This window comes from Lemur catta, chromosome 1 (assembly GCF_020740605.2).
Source record: "Lemur catta isolate mLemCat1 chromosome 1, mLemCat1.pri, whole genome shotgun sequence".
In the NCBI taxonomy this organism is placed as follows: Eukaryota; Metazoa; Chordata; class Mammalia; order Primates; family Lemuridae; genus Lemur; species Lemur catta.
In genome coordinates this window covers 25,858,734-25,876,012 of record NC_059128.1, presented here as the reverse complement: position 1 = coordinate 25,876,012, position 17,279 = coordinate 25,858,734, and the positions used below count along the sequence as shown (strand labels likewise).

Below are 17,279 nucleotides of genomic sequence, written 5' to 3'. Positions count from 1 at the left end.
CCCTCTGGGAGGCCGAGGCAGGTGGATCGCTCGAGGTCAGGAGTTCGAGACCAGCCTGAGCAAGAGTGAGACCCCGTCTCTACTAAAAATAGAAATAAAAAAATTATCTGGACAACTAAAAATACATATAGAAAAAATGAGCCGGGCATGGTGGCGCATGCCTGTAGTCCCAGCTACTCGGGAGGCTGAGGCAGTAGGATCGCTTTAGCCCAGGAGTTTGAGGTTGCTGTGAGCTGGGCTGATGCCACGGCACTCACTCTAGCCCGGGCAACAAAGTGAGACTCTGTCTCAAAAAAAAAAAAAAAAAGTCTCTTCCACTGATGAATTTATTGTCCAATCAGGTTGAGAAAATGAACCATATGTATGTGAAACCACAGTGCAAACAATTAAAAATCAAATTATCAGCTAGAGCAAGTAATGTGTTTTAAATTGGATAAATCAGCATCTATGAAGTAAAAGAGTAATCAAAGTAAAGTTGTATTAGTGATGTCATCACTTGTATACACAATTGTTGATAGTGTAAGGGTATATAGTTGAAATTTAGTTGGATTAGTAAAAAGAAAGTTTAAGTTAAACTGTTCCTTTTTGGAACTTGTTGGCTATCAGACTGGCCTAGATCTTGAAGTTAGTCTTGCTACCTACCTCAAAAGCTTTTTCTGAGAAGATTCAATAAATAAATAACCAAGGACTAATTCTCTCCACCTCCAAGAGAATTTTGTAGAAATAACATGTTGAGCCAGAAAGCTTCCTCATAGCTGTTTTATGGACAGCATGAAAATTATGCTCTTAGATTTGACAGTACGATTTCTTAAGTAATTAAGAGAGAGAAAGATTGGAAGGTAGCAGTTCCTTATTATTAGGCTTAACCTGAGTTTGATTTGGTAGATTTAAAAAATATGTCATCTGCTTTTGATTGTTGGTTGTGTGTAACTTGTTCCTCATCCAAAGAATTTAATTACTTAATATGAAAGTAAACATGCACAACATGAAAAGTTACCCCCTTTCTAAAGCCTTTCCTGTCCATCCATTTCTGTGCTCTCTGCAAAATTGATTATCCCCATCTCTGTTCCCTGACCTGCTCTTGCCTGAGTACTCATTCATGTTGCTTCTAGCCTTATGAATGAATTATATTATGATATGGAGTGGTAATGAGAAAAGACTCTATTTCCAGAGAGGCATGTGGTGAGGTTTTCTTTTTATTATGGAAAATTTTCAAGCTAGCTAAATTAGAGAGAATATTATAATGAACCCCATGTACCCATCCCCAGCTTCAATAATGGTCAACTTTCTGCTATTCTTGTTTTATCTACAGCCCCTTATATCACTCTTTTTGTAATGCTTATGTTGTTGGCTGGAATATTTTAAAGCAAATCCATTCCTTAAATACTTTAGTATGTATCTCTAACCAAGAAGCACCCCCCACTTTTAAATAACACCATTATTATCACACTGAACAAAATAAAATAATAATTCCTTAATAACATCTAATAGTCCATGTCTAATTTGGCTCAAAATTGTGTTTTTTACAATTGGTTTGTTTGGATCAGGATCCAAACAAGGTCGACACATTGCATTTGGTTGACATGAATCTTAAGTCTCTTTTAATCTTCTCTATAACTACATTCCCTAGTTCTTCCAGGTTTTTTTTCCCTCATGACATTTAATTATTAAAGAAACTGGGTTGTTTGTCCTGTATGATTTCCCACATTTTAAATTTGGGTGATTTTATCCCAGTGGTATCATTCAACATATTCCTCTTTACCCCAAAATTTCCTATAAGCTGATAGAGCTAAGATTGGGTTTGGATTCAGTCTTTTTGGCAAGAATACTTCATAATGGTACTAGATACTTCTATTGCTTCACATCAGGATGCACATGACATCTGTGTGTTCAGTTTGAGTGAAGATCAGTGGGTTTAGGTGCTATCAGTCTTATCCTTTTCATAATTATATAATAATGTTAATAGTTATTATTACTATATTCTATTAAATCAGCAACTATTTATCTTCCCTGAAATACAGTCCAAAGAGGAATGGCAGAAAAAATGCTAGATTTTCCCTCTTTTTATTTGTCAATTTTCAGAATAATGAGTTAAAGTAACTGATGGCCTTTTAAAAAATGTATTAATAGATGTTTGTATTCAATATGTTTTGAACTATTACAATAATTCCTTTTTACTTCATAACTGTCCCATCTTTAGTGCATGCCCCTTCAAGTTGGCTCCTGTGTCTTTTGACATGATCCTAGTATAATCTTTGATAACTTCCTTGCATTCAGGCATGTCAGGATATCCCTGGTTCATTTACTTCTTCAGACTTGGAATCTCATCTATTTCTCCAAGGAACCCTGGTTTCTTTCAGTAGAAATCTAGGAACTAAAAGTATTCATTGTTATTAGACTATCATTGCCTCTAGGCCTTTCCCATGAACAGGGTTGATAAGTATGTATTTTTTTGAAAAGAGAAAGAAATTAAATGTTTTTATCAATAATACATCCACTTCAAATTAAAGATGTTAAAGGGTTTTTATTTAATGTTTTGGGTTTCATAATGATCTCTTTTCTCTTAGGCTGAAAAGTCTTGGTTCCTAATAGCTAACATAATTATTTTCTTTAACCTAGAGTAAAAGTAGCTCCAAAGTAACTAACTACATATAACAACAAGGATGCCACTTAAGGTTCTTCTGTGTTTCTTTCATATCCTTAGGTTATATACTTCCAGGGTTGTTTGCTCAGAATGTCTTTTAAAATTTACTTTTGTACTGTGTGGTTATGCCAAACTTTATAGATTCAAGTTACTTTCCATTTATTTCAAATTTTAGAGATTGCTTTTTTGTTTAATAGATTTTGTTTTTTAACATGTAAAAATTTATATAATGTCCAAAAGTAAAAACTGTAGAACCTAGTACATTCAGAGTACCTGTCTCCCATTTTTATCCCTTCCCCCCATTTTCTGCCTCCAGGTTACCATCTTTATTAGTAAAAACTGATATTAAGCTTTATCCTTCCATTATTTCCATTTGAAAATATAAGTAAATATACATTTTTTAAATGTATTTCTCCCTCCTCCTAAATTTCCACATAAGATACTATACATACTTTTGTGTACCTTGGTTTTTTTACTTAACAATATGTTCTGGAGATCTCTCCATAGCAATATATAGGTATCTTTTTCATTTCATTTTACAGCTGAACAGTACTCTGTAATATCGTTGTGCCGTATTTTATTCAACCAGGCCCCTCCATATTGATGGACATCTGGATTGTTTCCAATCTTCAGTTATTATAAATAGTACTGAAATGAATAGGCATATGAGTACCGTAAAGTGGAGTTCCTAGATCAAAGGGTAAAATGCATGTTAGTTTTGCTTCAACAAGAATTTCTCATGCATGGTATTGAAGAATTGACAAGGAAGCAGAGTTCCTCTTTCCTCTCATATGAATAAATTATTTCAGTAAATATATAGTTGACCACCTACTACACACCTGGTACTGTTCTAGTTGCTGGGCATACAACAAGAGGTTCTACAGAACTTCATGGAGCACAAAGGTAAATAAACTAAGTTAATTTCAGATTTTGGTAAGTGCTATGAAGGAAGAAAATGGGTTAATATGAAAGTAACTGAAGAGGACTCACTTTAGATAGGGTGGACAGAGGAGGCCTCTCTGAAGAGGTGACATTTGAGCTGAGACATGAAGGTTAAAAATGATTAACACTGCCATTTATTGACTTTCCTACTAGATGCCAGGCAGTATAAAAGATTTTCATCCATTGCTTTATTTAATCTCACAATAGTCTTCAAAGCCTATTTTATATTTCCCATTCTGCAGATAAGAAAACTGATGCTCAGAAAAGTAAATTACTTTCTCCTGCTCTTAAAGTTTGGAAATAGGGGCTGAGATTTGAATCAAATCTAGATCTAACTCCGAAACTAGATAAGATATTCTCTTTTCAATGTATTGCATTGCCTCTCTTAACCAGGAAGAAAGCAGAGAATATTGAGTTAATACGGTAAATGGTTTAAACTCTTGTTTTAACCTGGCAGAAATATGTATTTTATTTTTTCTTTTAAAGCACTTCTCATCTTTATCACTGAATGGTTACAAATTCAAAATATATCATATACTTGTTTTATTTGGGAATATTTGTTATACAAGAAAATAGAGAAATACACCTTTTTTCCAAGCTAAATAAAACAGTTTGAATATTGTTTTTATTGTTTTTGATTTAATGCTGGTTCTATCTTTAAAATACCATAGCAAAAATATCCCTCAGATATTTCTAGCCTTTTATAATGATTTACCTTTTAAGTATCCCATTTATTTATTTCACAAATATTTGTTAAAATCTATATGCAGGGTACTTTACAAGTGCCTATTGAATTAACTTTAGTAAATATAATAGCCAAAAAAATTGCACAGGGTTCTATAAATAGCTATAAAATTAATCTTGGGGAAATTTTTTCTTGTACCAGCACTTATTGAGCACTTAAATATATTATCTTCTTTAAGAGGTAGAAACTGGTCCCCATTTTACAGAGAAAGGAACTGAGGCACAGAGAGCCTCCATAATTTATCTCAGACCACCATCTAATAAATGGTAGATTTAGACCTAAGGTTTAAATCCTGTGCAATCATAGGTTTTCTATCGTAAGTATTAAAAAGTTCATAACAAACAACAAAAAAATAGTTTATAGAGAACTGTTACATTCTTCCTCATATTTTAAATTAAATCCATAATATAATCCAATGAACTATACATGAAGATTCATAGACATTTTCTTTTGTGTCTTGAACTAAAACTAGCTGCAGTTAAAACCCAGATTCTAATTTTACAAACAAGGCTACCTCTAACAATATTAAAATGAAATGATACTATTTTCCTGGCTTAAAGAAAAATTCTCCAATAACCATGGGAATGTTTGTGGTATGAAGACAGCATCTTAAATCTCTATGCAAGTCATACACAAAGTGTTATTGCAATGAAAAAATAGTGGCGTGAATAATACCTGCTCACAGCCCAAGACACTTGATGTATCTCAGGCCTCAGTGTTTGTTGGATTTTACAATTTCATGAGCAAGATTTGTATTTTTTAAAAAGTTCTATATTTCTGTGTGTTCCACTTGATGTCAAATCTGTATTCTTAGGTTGTAGGGTTCCATTAAAAAATAAATAAATAATTTCAGTCCCTCCTCCTTCCACCCTCCTTTCCCCCCATACTCATTTTGTATAATATGGTAATGATATCACCGTAGCAGTAATTACGGGTCATCTTCATTTCTTTCATCTCTGCCTGTTCTGATGGCTTCATTCCTTTGACGGAAAAGATTTGGCTCTGGGTGCTATGATTATTTTGTTAAGCGTTATTCGAATAGACAGGAGTGAGAGAAATTAATCAATCCAAATGCAATTAGCATCATGTTTAACCCAGTGATGGACGTCTCAAGGTGAAACAGCCAGGGGAGTTTCAGACATTATTATTCAATCCAGTGGTTCTTATCTAAATTATAATCAAGAGAGGTTTTTATTGGCTTCTCAGTGTGAAGATGTAACTCTTTCCCTGCCCTGGGGGTCAAGAAGGTTGGGTCTTCATCCTCCCTAGATTTTAGCTACTGCCAGCACCTTAAAGCAGGAACATTGTTTTAATATCCAAGTCATTTGACATTATCTATACAGTGAATTTGGGCTCATTTTCCTGAGAGTAGAATCCAGCCTATGAATTAAGTTACTCTGGCTAACTTGGAGCAAAATAATTTGTGTAGCGATCAAGTCACTTTGACTAGTTGTTGTTCTATCTTAACCTTACATGATAGATTATTATTACTGTTCTCACTTCATGGATGAGGATATTAAGACTGTGTGAAGCCACTGGCCTTTGGTTATAATATGTGTTTGACCAGGATCTATTACTATGTAAGGGCCCTGAAGCATGAATGTTCTGCACAAATTTATGAGTATTTAATAAAAGTTCTAGTCCCCAGAGTATTAATCCATTGCATTGACCTCATTGCCTTTCACTCAACTGAGTTGCACCCTTGAAAAGGGAACCAAGTGAAACTATGAAATAGGCCTGTGAGGCCCCAGTAAAGTAAACAAAATGCAAATGGGAAGTTGTTAACTCTCATTTCTTAAATACTAATCTGGGGGTTTTTGTTGCTGTTTTGGTTCATTTTTGGGTAGGAAGACGATGATAAGAAAGATAGCATTTCTGAAATCTAGTCTTGTTTTGCTTTTAAAAGAAGGCAGGGCAAAGAGTTGATGGAGAAACAGTCTTTCACCTGAATACAACATTTTTCAAATGCCTGACAATTAAGATTCTTCTACTTCTGCCTTCAATCTTCAGGCATCATGGCTGACACTTCCCATATTTTATGTTCCTGCTTGATGTCTTATATTCTGAAAATAAATCTGTTGGCTGGATATTTCTGTCCTTTTTTTTCTGTTATGAAAAGCCATTAAAATTATTCTCCATATTGGAACTGTCCAAATTTGTTTACCTGCACATTGAGTCCTGGATTTTCTTTTTTCATTACTTCTTGGATAAAACATTCTCTGCAAGTGACCCTTACTGTGAATTGAAGAAAAAAATTAGATATAAAATTGTCTTTTGTTGAAGTCACTGGTGGGAACATTGTTCTTAGCCATCCCACCCTTTTGGTAGAAAAAGTCCTATTAGAACACCAAAACCCCCAATAGAAAGAGAATCTGGAAAGTATGCTCCCAAAAATACTTTTTTGAGAATTCTGAGGATGAGAATTTTGATAGTCTATGATAGTTTGGTCATAGACGTAGCATCCAGACTGTTCTTTTCTCAGATGTATGGTATTTCAGTCTCCTTTTTGAAATGGTTATTATGCCTAAAGAACCTTAGGCAAAAGCCTCAAGGCTGTTCTACTGACCTTCAAATGCTACTTTTATATGTTTTAGAAAAGAGTAAGATTTACACCATCTCTCACTTATGTGTACTTTCCCACAAGAGCTGATTGAGAATGGTCAGCAGATCTTATTACCACCTGCTGGTCCTAATGGAATGAGGCTCCACCCAGTGACACAATGCTCACTTCACAGCTATTTCTGCTCTTGACAGTGGTACCAGCACCAGATGCTCTCATATTAGAGGCATTAAAAAGTGCTTAGTCCTTGGCTTGAATTATTGATTGCTTGGTGATACTTTTCATGCAGAGATCTGACACTGAACTGGAGCCTGGTGAAGACTTTCAGTCTGGCAGACTGCCCTGGAGCTGCTCTGCTGTACGCCAGCTCTGGGCCATAGTGACAGAGACCAAAATCGGCATTATGGATCACTTTGGTTTCCTTTTGTTCTCTTCTGATTCACCACAATACCTGTTAACAGTTACCTCCATCTAAAAGCCAACATGAGAAGAATCTCTTTCTGTCAGAAAGCATGTCTTTGAATTTATTTAAATTTTTGTAATATCTAGTACATAGTAGGTACTCCATGTGACTGACTTCATTATTCCCCCACCTCCGTCATGCTTCTCTTCTACACAGCACACTCCGATGACTGACCAGCAGATCCCTCTTGTCATAGCTATTAGAATGCATTCAAGGTTTCAGGCAACAAAAAAGTAATTTTCTTTTAATTTTTAGAGACAGGATCTCACTCTGTTGTCCCAGCTGGAGTGCAGTGATGCAATCATAGCTCACTGCAGCCTCAAGCTCCTGGGCTCAAGTGATCCTTGTGCCTCAGCCTCCCAAGTAGCTAGGACCACAGGCAGGCACTGCCATGCCCCGCTAATCTCCCTCCCTCCCTTCCTTCCTTCCTTCCTTCCTCTCTCTTTCTCACTTTCTCGCTCTTTCCTTTTTCTCTCTCTCTATCTCTCTTTTCTTTCTTTCTTTTTTCTTTTCTTTCTTTCTTGAGATGGGGGTCTCTCTATGTTGCCCAGACTAGTCATGAACTCCTGGTCTCAAGCGATCCTCCCACCCCACCCTCCCAAAGTACTGGGATTATAGGCATTAGCCACTGCACCCAGCCCAGAAAAGTAATTTTTAAAGAAGAATCAAAAACATAATTATAACAAATGGCATCATTTCTACAAAACATCTTCTATGAAGCTAATTAACCAAACAGCCTTTTAGTACATTGATTTAAACTAAACTAGGATTTCTTGTGTTCCTTTGTTAGAAGTATCTGCTAGTATCATTAAGGAAGATAGCTGCCTCTACATAGTCCCCAGTATTACTCCAGCAGGGCTTAATCTGCCAGAGTAGATGTGTTACACAAATGCAAGTCAGTCATGTTACCATTTGTTTTGCATTTGAAGATCTTTTTAAAAATAAATAGGCCTCATTTTGCCACTCTTGGTGCTGTATGTGCACTTACTTGGTGCAGACCTGGTACCTTTTTTGAAGCAGCAGCTAAGGAGACTCCAGAACTCACTGTGGCTGACAGAAAGGCCAAAGAAGGAGTCAAGACTGAGAACAATGGTTATATTAATCTGAAGATGGTGGGGCAGGAGAGTTCTATGGTGCAGTTTAAGTTCAACAGGCATATACCACTTAATAAACTAATGAAAGCCTATTATGAACAACAGAGTTTATCAGTGAAGCAGGTCAGATTCCAATTTGATGGGCAGCCAGTTAATGAGGTAGACATACCTGCACAGTTGGAAGTGGAGTTTGAAGATATAATTGATGTGTTCCAGCAGCAGACAGGAGGTGTCTACTACAAAGGGAACATGCTATTCATTCCAGAATTCCATTCCCACAGGCCAGGAATACATTCTCAGTTAGAGAACTACAACTTGGTTGTACTGTATCCTGACTGCAACAGAATAGATTTCTCTCTTCTTCATTCTCCCATCCTCATTCCTTTGTCGTACAGAGTAGCATTAGTACACAAGCATGTTGCCTTTTTCTTTTTAATGGCCAGTTGTATGCTTTGATAAACATCAGATAGAGATGGGATAGAGGAAAAATACCGATTCTGTGAACATAACCCCTTTCTCCATTGATGGCATGTTCATTCAGCTCTTTATATTCCATTAAGTTATTTTGCTCTCACCACTTAACAAAAATCAACAACAGAAACTTCTTGCATACCATGTTCAATTTTAATGTCTTTCATTTATCATTTTAAAACCAAGGGAAATTTTATAACTTTTTTGTACATACTTGTTACATATAGGGCGATATGCTTTAAGTAGGGGTAAATTACTCTAAAAGAAAGGAATCCTAGTTTTCCCGTTAAGCATTCTGTTGCTTAAATAAACTTTTTGTTTGAAATGAAAGAAAGAATTATGCACTAGCTTGCATTTACTGAATCCTATGGGACCTCCTTTTTAATCCCACCTGGGACAGATGAGGAACCTGAAGCTCGGAAAGATAACTTGGTCACTTGCCCGTGGTAGTCCAGGGTCAGTGTAGGAGCTGAGGTTCAAATCCAAGTGTGTGCAATGCTAGATGTCCTAGTCTTTTCACAATGTTATGTTGTCTCCTTTATTTCCTGGACACTCATGTTACAGTCCCCTAAAAACAGCCTGTTTTTTGCTCTTCTGGATGTGAGAAACCCAGTGAAAAGTAACTCTTCCTCAGTCACAAGTGTATTTAATTATATTGGCACAGAAATATTTAAAGTAGTTTGCACTGGAATTGAAAACCAAACATTACGAGTTTCTTCCATTTCATTAAAAAGTTATTTAATCTTTGCATTGTTCCTCACATAAAAGCTGAGCAGAATTTTATCAGGCAATTGCCTCAAAGTTATAATCTAGAAAATCTTTCTGTGATAAAACCCATACGTCATTGGCGAAAGGTGCAAAGCCCTGGCAGAGAGGGCTGGTCTCGAGAGAGATTCTGCACCCAATCTCGTTAACCAGGGTGCCTCTGATAATCCCTCATCCCCTCACCAGTGAGAAATCAATCTGTACCACTGAATCTTTTTCAACCAGCCATCGGAAAATTTACTGCAGAGAAGGCAGTTTGGGGATAGTCATTGTGGAAAGGGAGCCAGAGGCAAGGCTAAATGTAGGATGAAGGAATTGGAGAGTCTAAAGAAGAGATTGTATTAAACCACACACCACCTTCAGAGAAAGCAGGATGGAGGCCTCCTTTCAGCCCTGACCTCTCTAACTATACCCAGGTATTTACAGCTGCCATGAACCTGACAGCCCTAGAGAAACTACAAAGAGGGTAATAGAAACAGTGTAAACCCGGAAGTTGATTGTAGTTTATCTATTTGCTGCCTTTCAATGTGTATGAGTAGTCCCCTCTCCACACTTTCTGCAGCAATTCACGTGTTAACCCTATGGTAACAGTCTCAGTTGTAGCTTTTTCAATTTGTGATCTAAGCACAACATAGGAGGACCTGCAAATCATGGCTTAACATGGGGATCATGCTTCTTTTCTGCACAGCATACACCATGGTGGCTGATGACCAGTGGATCCCTCTTGGCATAGTTACTAGAATGGTAGTGGTGTTGCCTTCCTCTTGAACCTTGTAATCCTAGAAAATAAATCCAGAATCAGAAAATAGTTAACAGATCTCACTGACTAGATAAAACTCTCTATAGCAATCTTGTCATCTCTAGAATTGTTTTCTATATAACACATTGTAGGGGGAAAAAGAACCAAGAGAGGGGAGGAACTGGAAGTGCTGAAGAACATGTAATCTTACCCTGGCCATTTATTCTAGAATTATACCAAGCTGTAACTGTTGGGAAGAAGAAGGGACAGAACTAGGCATGGGGAAATAGAAATATCTTTCTCTCCTCTGTAAGCAGGCAGTAGCCATCTCTAAGGTTTTCCCCAAGGAGATTTGAAATCCTTGGTGGGAGTTTAGTAAAATACATTTATATATAAAACCCCACTGGAATGTGTGTGTGTGTGTGTGTGTGTGTGTGTGTGTGTGTGTGTGTGTGTGTAGATGAGGAATACAGAATAGTAGCAGAAGGCTGTCTCCCTACTCCTAATGGGATTTTGTAGCAGCATGTGCGAGTTTGTTTCAGAAGTCAAAAATGAACAGATGTTGGTATAAATTACCTCTGTGTCTGATGTCTTGCAAATTAAAAGCGCGGTTGGCATCACTAAACAATTTCACTAGGTTTGGGGGGGTGAAGTTAGCAGGCAGTGATTACTGTAGCAGGTCGGTAAGAATCTTCACACTGCAGCAGAGCAGGAGAGCAAGGGTAAAGAAATGGCGAATAAAATAAGGGCTATATGAATTAATCAGAGATGTTAACATCTCTGATGACAAGTGAACAGGAGGGCATGTGCTCTGGAGCAGCCCCTGACCCACAGCAATTTCTCTGTGCACAAAAAGGGGTTGGTGCTTAGGATCTGATTTATAGGGCACAGCCCTCTTTTAGGGAGCAGCTGTGTCACACATTCGTATATCTCCTATATGGGACTGGCGAGTAGGGAAACTTTCTCCCCTCCCATGTAGGAGATGATGTCTTTTGAATTACTTCTACTTTTACGGTGGTTTCCTGCAGCTCTGTGTACTTGGATTAGGTTGAAGGGGGAGGAATGATTGAGTGGAAAAGGGGTTGTTAAAAAGGATTGGTTAAATTCAAGGAGAGCTTGCCACCGGAGAAATTTCAGAATATCCATTTATTTTTCCTTTTAAACCCCTTTGATCCCTTAAATAGTTTGAGTCTTTAAAAATTCTAAGTCTTAAAATATTGATTATTCTCCCATTTGGGAAAAACAGTAAGTAATTGGTAGGTCTGAAGGGCAGCAGACAGAAATCATTAGTGAGATCAGTGCAGTGCTCTAGGCTATGGGCTTTCAGAACAAGGCTCTGTTCTCCCCAGCAGAGTTTTGTATCACCCATGCCTGGTTTCCAGGGCACCTGCTTCTAACCATGTTGCAGGATCATTTGTTACCTGTTTAAAGTCCTTAATTAGCACTCAGAGTAGGCAGAGTAGGCAGCTAACCCATCCATTAGAAATAAATGATGAGACCCACTTCACCCAAAGGTATAAGTAAACTTTTTTTCCCCTAAGGCTGAGGGAAAAGATTCCAAGGGATAGGGTTTTTGAGATTGCAAGCCTCCATTATCACCATTTATTCATTCATTCAGAAAGTACTGAGTACAAGCTGGGACAGTGGCTCATGCTGTAATCCTAGTACTTTGGGAGGCCGAGGCAGGAGGATCAGTTGAGGCCAGAAGTTCAAGACCAGCCTAGGCAACATAGGGAGACTACATCTCTACAATAAAATTTTTTAAATAGCCAGGTGTGGTGACATGCACCTGTAGCCCCAGCTACTCAGGAGGCTAAGGCGGAAGTATTACTTGAGCCCAGAAATTGGAGGCTGCGTTGAGCTATGATCACACTACTGCACTCCAGCCTAGGAGACAGAGCAAGACCCTGTTTCCAAAAAACGTACTGAGTATAAGAATAAGAGAACTTAATTACTTACCCACTTCTGAAAAGTGTTGTTTTAATGATTACTATTATACCAAGCATGTTAATTATTGCTTATATCCAAGAGAAAAATAAGGCAGGTGGCATTAACATGCTACCTGTTAAAGATGAAACTGAGGCTCAGAGACCTTACCCAGCCCAACATGTCACCCCGCTAAGTACTAGAGCTAGAACTTAAACTGAGTTCAAATCCTGTGTTCCCTGCTCCCATGGCCAAGAAGGTATTTGATTGGATTTCCTCTAGAGTAGTTAGTCCTTGACCCCTGATTTCTCCATTAAGTTGACATTACTTCCATCAAGGTAAATGATTTTTCTTGCCAAATAAGCAAAGTACATTAAAAAGGATGCCCACAGTGTAGAGAGTGGAGCACCTAGGGCCACTAACTAGTTTTATTATTTCTCTGTGGAAGGGAAGGAAACTAAAATTTATTGTATTCCCACTTGGTTCTAGTTCTTGTATATATCATCATTTATCCAACCAACATTTATTCAGTAGATACTAAACAATCTCTGCCCTCAGTTCTTCCATTTTAGTGGTGGAAGACAAGTACATAAACAACTAATTGCGTGCAAGTCTTATAGGAACTTTGAATGTACAGGGTTTGGTGTAAATCCACAATAGAAGGAATGGTCAGTTTGATTTGGGCCAAGGCAGGATCATGGGCACATGAGGCAAGACCCAGCACTAGGGCTTCTACTCCTAGTTAATGGAATTTCCTTTCCTTTTGTTGGAGCTCAAAAACTAGTGAAAGATGTATAGCTTAAAGTTACTAAAAGCCTCCCTCTGGAGTTTGTGTTATTTCTTCATTATACAAGTAAATAAGAAATTGCTAAACTTAGATTGGGATAGAGGGGAGTGGGAGCTCATTTGAGTACCATTTGCTCTTGGCTTGGGAAAGGCAACAAGGAGGCTGGGGCAAAGGTCCCTCTCATTTCTGAAGGTGCCTCCCTGGCTACCTCACTTCTTTGGCCAGGATGGAGACATGTTCTTGGGAGGCCACACAGCCTGCCTTGTGCCCACTGCATGGTTCCAGAAGACATCTGGCTTCCAGGCCCAGCCATCAGAAACTTTCTGCACTGTTAAATCCATTTAAGAGATCTGAAAAGATGACCCTGTGGGATGGGATGAAGGGGGTGTTATACTATCTATGCATTTTGAGGATTTGCTTGACAGAGCTAAAACGGGGGCTTCTGGATGGCCCTTGTAATTGAGAAATGTTTTACTTTCATTTTGGAGCCTATATGTAGGAAAGTAGCTGTATAAACCCACTTGTAACTACAGCATTCAAAGATTGATGGTGCTGAAAGTCAGAGAAAGACACATAAACCTTGCCTGACTATATTAAATATCTAAGGACTGACAATGCCAAGAGAGAGAAGACCAAAGCTCTATAAACCCTACTTTATTACACCATCCACAGATGAACTGCACTGAGGGAATATAAACCCTGTTATATTACAGTATCCAGGGACACCACTGCTGAGAGATAGGGTAAATGATCTCTAATTTCAATTTGAGATTATAAATGTCCAGAGACCAACAACCCAGAGGAGACTCTAATCTTGGTTGAATTTTAGCCCCCAGGAGCAAACCACCTGAGATAATGAACATGAGTATTAGGTTAAATTCTTGAGAGAGAGAGAGGTTTTGGGGGAATTTCCTGGTAATTTTTTTAAGGGTGGATGATACAGTCTTCCCCAGTTGGCCTGTATAGCAAGTGCCAACTTCAGAATAGCTCTGTACGGTTTTAGTTGTCAACAGTAGTTTATTTTTCCCGTTTTTAGGAAGTTAGTGGTGATTGAATGTATTGTGGTAGCAACTTGATATACAACTTAAATCAGTCTGCATTTTTTAAATTAAATCTTCCTGTGATTCTTTTTTCAGATTTTAGATTTTCACTGATCTTTTGTTTGCTTTGTGATTCCAGCCAGAGAGATGACACGGGGGAAATTCCTCAATATTCTAGAGAAGCCCAAGAAGTAGCAGCTGTTTGTGGACAGGATGTCCTGGGAACTGTAACCAAGCTCCCTTCCCAGTGCAGCTCTGACGATGCACAACTCACTGCTTCCTCAGGAGAGGCCCAGGGTGTACCTTCAGGACCGCCCCTCTCCCCTGGCACGCTGTGCCTCTGAGGACACTCGGCAGCAAGAGAAGAATCTGCTCTACCCAAGGATCACTGCAGTTATTCAGCTTCCACGCTTTGACCTTCTTAGCCTCGGATATTGGTACCACCAGAGGGCATATCATTCTCAAAGATGAAAGTCCTGCTTTATCATTTCCGGAAGTGATTCAGGAGCCCCAGGATCTTATAGTTGATTTGCTTCAGTGATGGCAAAGTCATGTGTGACATTTTGATTGAATGGATTCTTTTGAGTTGTACTTGATCTCTTAGGAAGTATTTATGATGCGAGGAGACCAGATTCTGGATCAGACCATGCAGTCTGACCTGTGAACTCTCCAATATATACTAGGTTCCAAGAATCCCCAGCTGGAGAAACCAGAATCTGCTCAAAATGTACACCTGCTTTTTAAACTCTGCGCCTCTAATGACAGTCCCATCCCCTGATGCCTTCCATCCCCACCTCCCAGCCCCACTTTCCAGTTCTGACTCCAGGCAAGGGGATCCCTGAGGAGTGAGTTCCTCCTGGAATTAGCTTGTGTAGTAAAAGGCCCATGCAAGGTTGCATGGGGTTCCAGACCTCAAGACCAATCTGAAGGTGACAGGAAGACTTTTAAGTTCTAGCTAATCTGTTACAGATTCAAGCAAGAAAGTCAGTATGGCCTGAAAGATAGGAGAATGGGGTGGCTCATGGCAGTTCCCATTTGGTTGAAAACTAGAGGCTGAAATTGACCTTAAAGGAACATGCTATGGGATGTGGCAGTGCTTTGTCCCTTCTTACAGCACATATCAGATACTTCACCTGTTTAACAGAAACACACACACACACACACAAGAAAGAGAAAGAAAATTTCCTGACTTATATATAACTCTCATGGAGTTCTTCACCAGTTATGTGTCTCTGTGTTAACACCTGAAAATCTAGCCCATGGATAAAATAGATTATACATGTTCTCCATATTTGTCTTATAAGCCAGCCCCCAGCATCTGATGTTTTGAGAAGTGCATAGAGTTTTCTAAACTTTGTGAAAAGAATATCCCTGTGACAATAGTCTGATGGTATTTGGACACAAGAAAAGTTGTGGTCAAGTTTTTGGTCATGAGTGTCTGTGCTAGACCACAGCACTCTTAAATTTAACAGCTGGTCCATTAACCATTTTCTGACGTTTGTGCCTTGTTCCCATGTTAGAATTAATGTTGGATTTTTCTCTCATTTGTGCCATTTGACCATCCATGCAGTTTTACGTATTGAAAGGAAAAATTGAACACAGGACACAGAGGATGAGGATGAGAAGTAAAACATTCTGCTGGGATGCTACATAGAAGGTTAGGTTGTAGAGTCTTTGATTTCAACTTAAGCTTACTGTTGACATTTCTTTATCTCATTAAACACGGTTGAAGTGGGTGTGTGTGTGGCCAAAAAATAGTGCCATAATGTCAAATTCTTCCTTTGCTCTGTTTTTGAGAGTTGATGGCATCAGGCACTTTTAAATGTTTGGGGAAATTGATTGGGATACCTCCCCCAAACCAACTCAAGTCTGTAACCAGAAGCCAGGTAGTTGGTTTTCTGGTCTGCTTTGTCCTCCTCCTTTTACTGTCATCTTATTCACCAGCACTTAATGTAAGTAGATGTTTTAGAATTGCAATATTTATTGGTTTTGTATTTGTTGTCCTTAGAAATGTTAATGATGTATTTTTATATTGATAATATAAATTTATGTACAGTGTGTATGTGTATGTATTTCAGGATGTTAGAGGATTGTACTTTGTATGTGATGGTTTCTATGTCTTCATAATAAATGTCCCTTTTATAGGAGGGTCAGTTTTTCCTCAAACGGCTGAGTTGCATATGTAAAAGCAAAGAGCTCATCAGAAGTACATATGACAAATAACCCCACTATCTTCCCCCTTAATATCTCAGTGGATTGTTTGGGGCTTTCTAGTCATCTTCTTGATCTCCCAGCTTCTAGTCTGTCCTACCAGCCATCCTGCTCATTACTGCTCAATTCCCTGAAGTAGTACTCAGAAACCTTTAATACCTACCGCCCATGTCTACTAATAAAGCCTGGATCTATTGACCTGACATTTTAGGATTCTACATGTAATCCTAATAGTTTAGTTTCCTTCCTCTCACATATATGAAGTCTCTGTTCCAGTTACTCTGAACAATTCCCAGGCAGTTCCTCACTTGAGTGCCTTTTCTCATGCCATTGAGTTTCTAGAGAGTCTTACATCCCTTTTGTACCTATCAAACCTATTCTGCCTATATAAGCCCCGATGATCCAGCTGGGAGTGATCCTCTCCGCTGCATTCCTACAACATTTATGTATACCATCCCTGTGACTCTTACCACACTCTACCTTGTATTTAAGTGACCTGAGTATATGTCTTATTGCCTTCTAAATTATAAGCTTCTCCAGGTTATAGCTGTCTCCTACACATCTAGTTCTTCAGTGTCATCTTTGAACTGGGGTTCAAAACCTATCTGTTTGTAGACTTTCAATTATACATGATGGATTGAAAGCAGGTATTTCTCTGCCACCTACTAAATCCCTTAGTGTGAGGTTCAAACATGTTCCAGAACTAGAGAAGTTCTGCTACTGCTATCACCTGTGACAGTTTACCTGCTCTAGACCAGAGCATGCCCTTTTAGAGAAAGCATTCCATTTTAAGGAAAGCACATTGCTTACCATCATTGGCCCATCTTTTATTTCAAAGAAAACATCTGGGTGAACAGTAGATTTTTGTGATCTAGAAAAGCATGGCTGATGG

At 38.4% G+C, this 17,279-nt stretch overlaps 2 protein-coding genes across 3 annotated transcripts in view; both read left to right on the top strand.

The window, feature by feature from the left end:
- Window positions 1-16,318, top strand: part of LIN52 (lin-52 DREAM MuvB core complex component) — a 96,047-nt gene extending 79,729 nt beyond the window's left edge. For both annotated transcript variants that reach the window (XM_045563991.1, XM_045563992.1), the window contains exon 6: window positions 14,316-16,318. In XM_045563991.1, the coding sequence (XP_045419947.1) occupies window positions 14,316-14,371 (56 nt within the window). In that variant the 3' untranslated portion in view covers window positions 14,372-16,318. The remainder of the gene's footprint in view (window positions 1-14,315) is intronic.
- LOC123642905 (small ubiquitin-related modifier 2-like) lies at window positions 7,520-14,212 on the top strand. Its single transcript, XM_045558433.1, has 3 exons — window positions 7,520-7,587; window positions 8,352-8,774; window positions 14,173-14,212. Exons 1-3 carry the CDS (start codon window positions 7,520-7,522, stop codon window positions 14,210-14,212), a joined length of 531 nt encoding a protein of 176 aa, XP_045414389.1.
- Window positions 16,319-17,279: the final 961 nt, after the last annotated feature.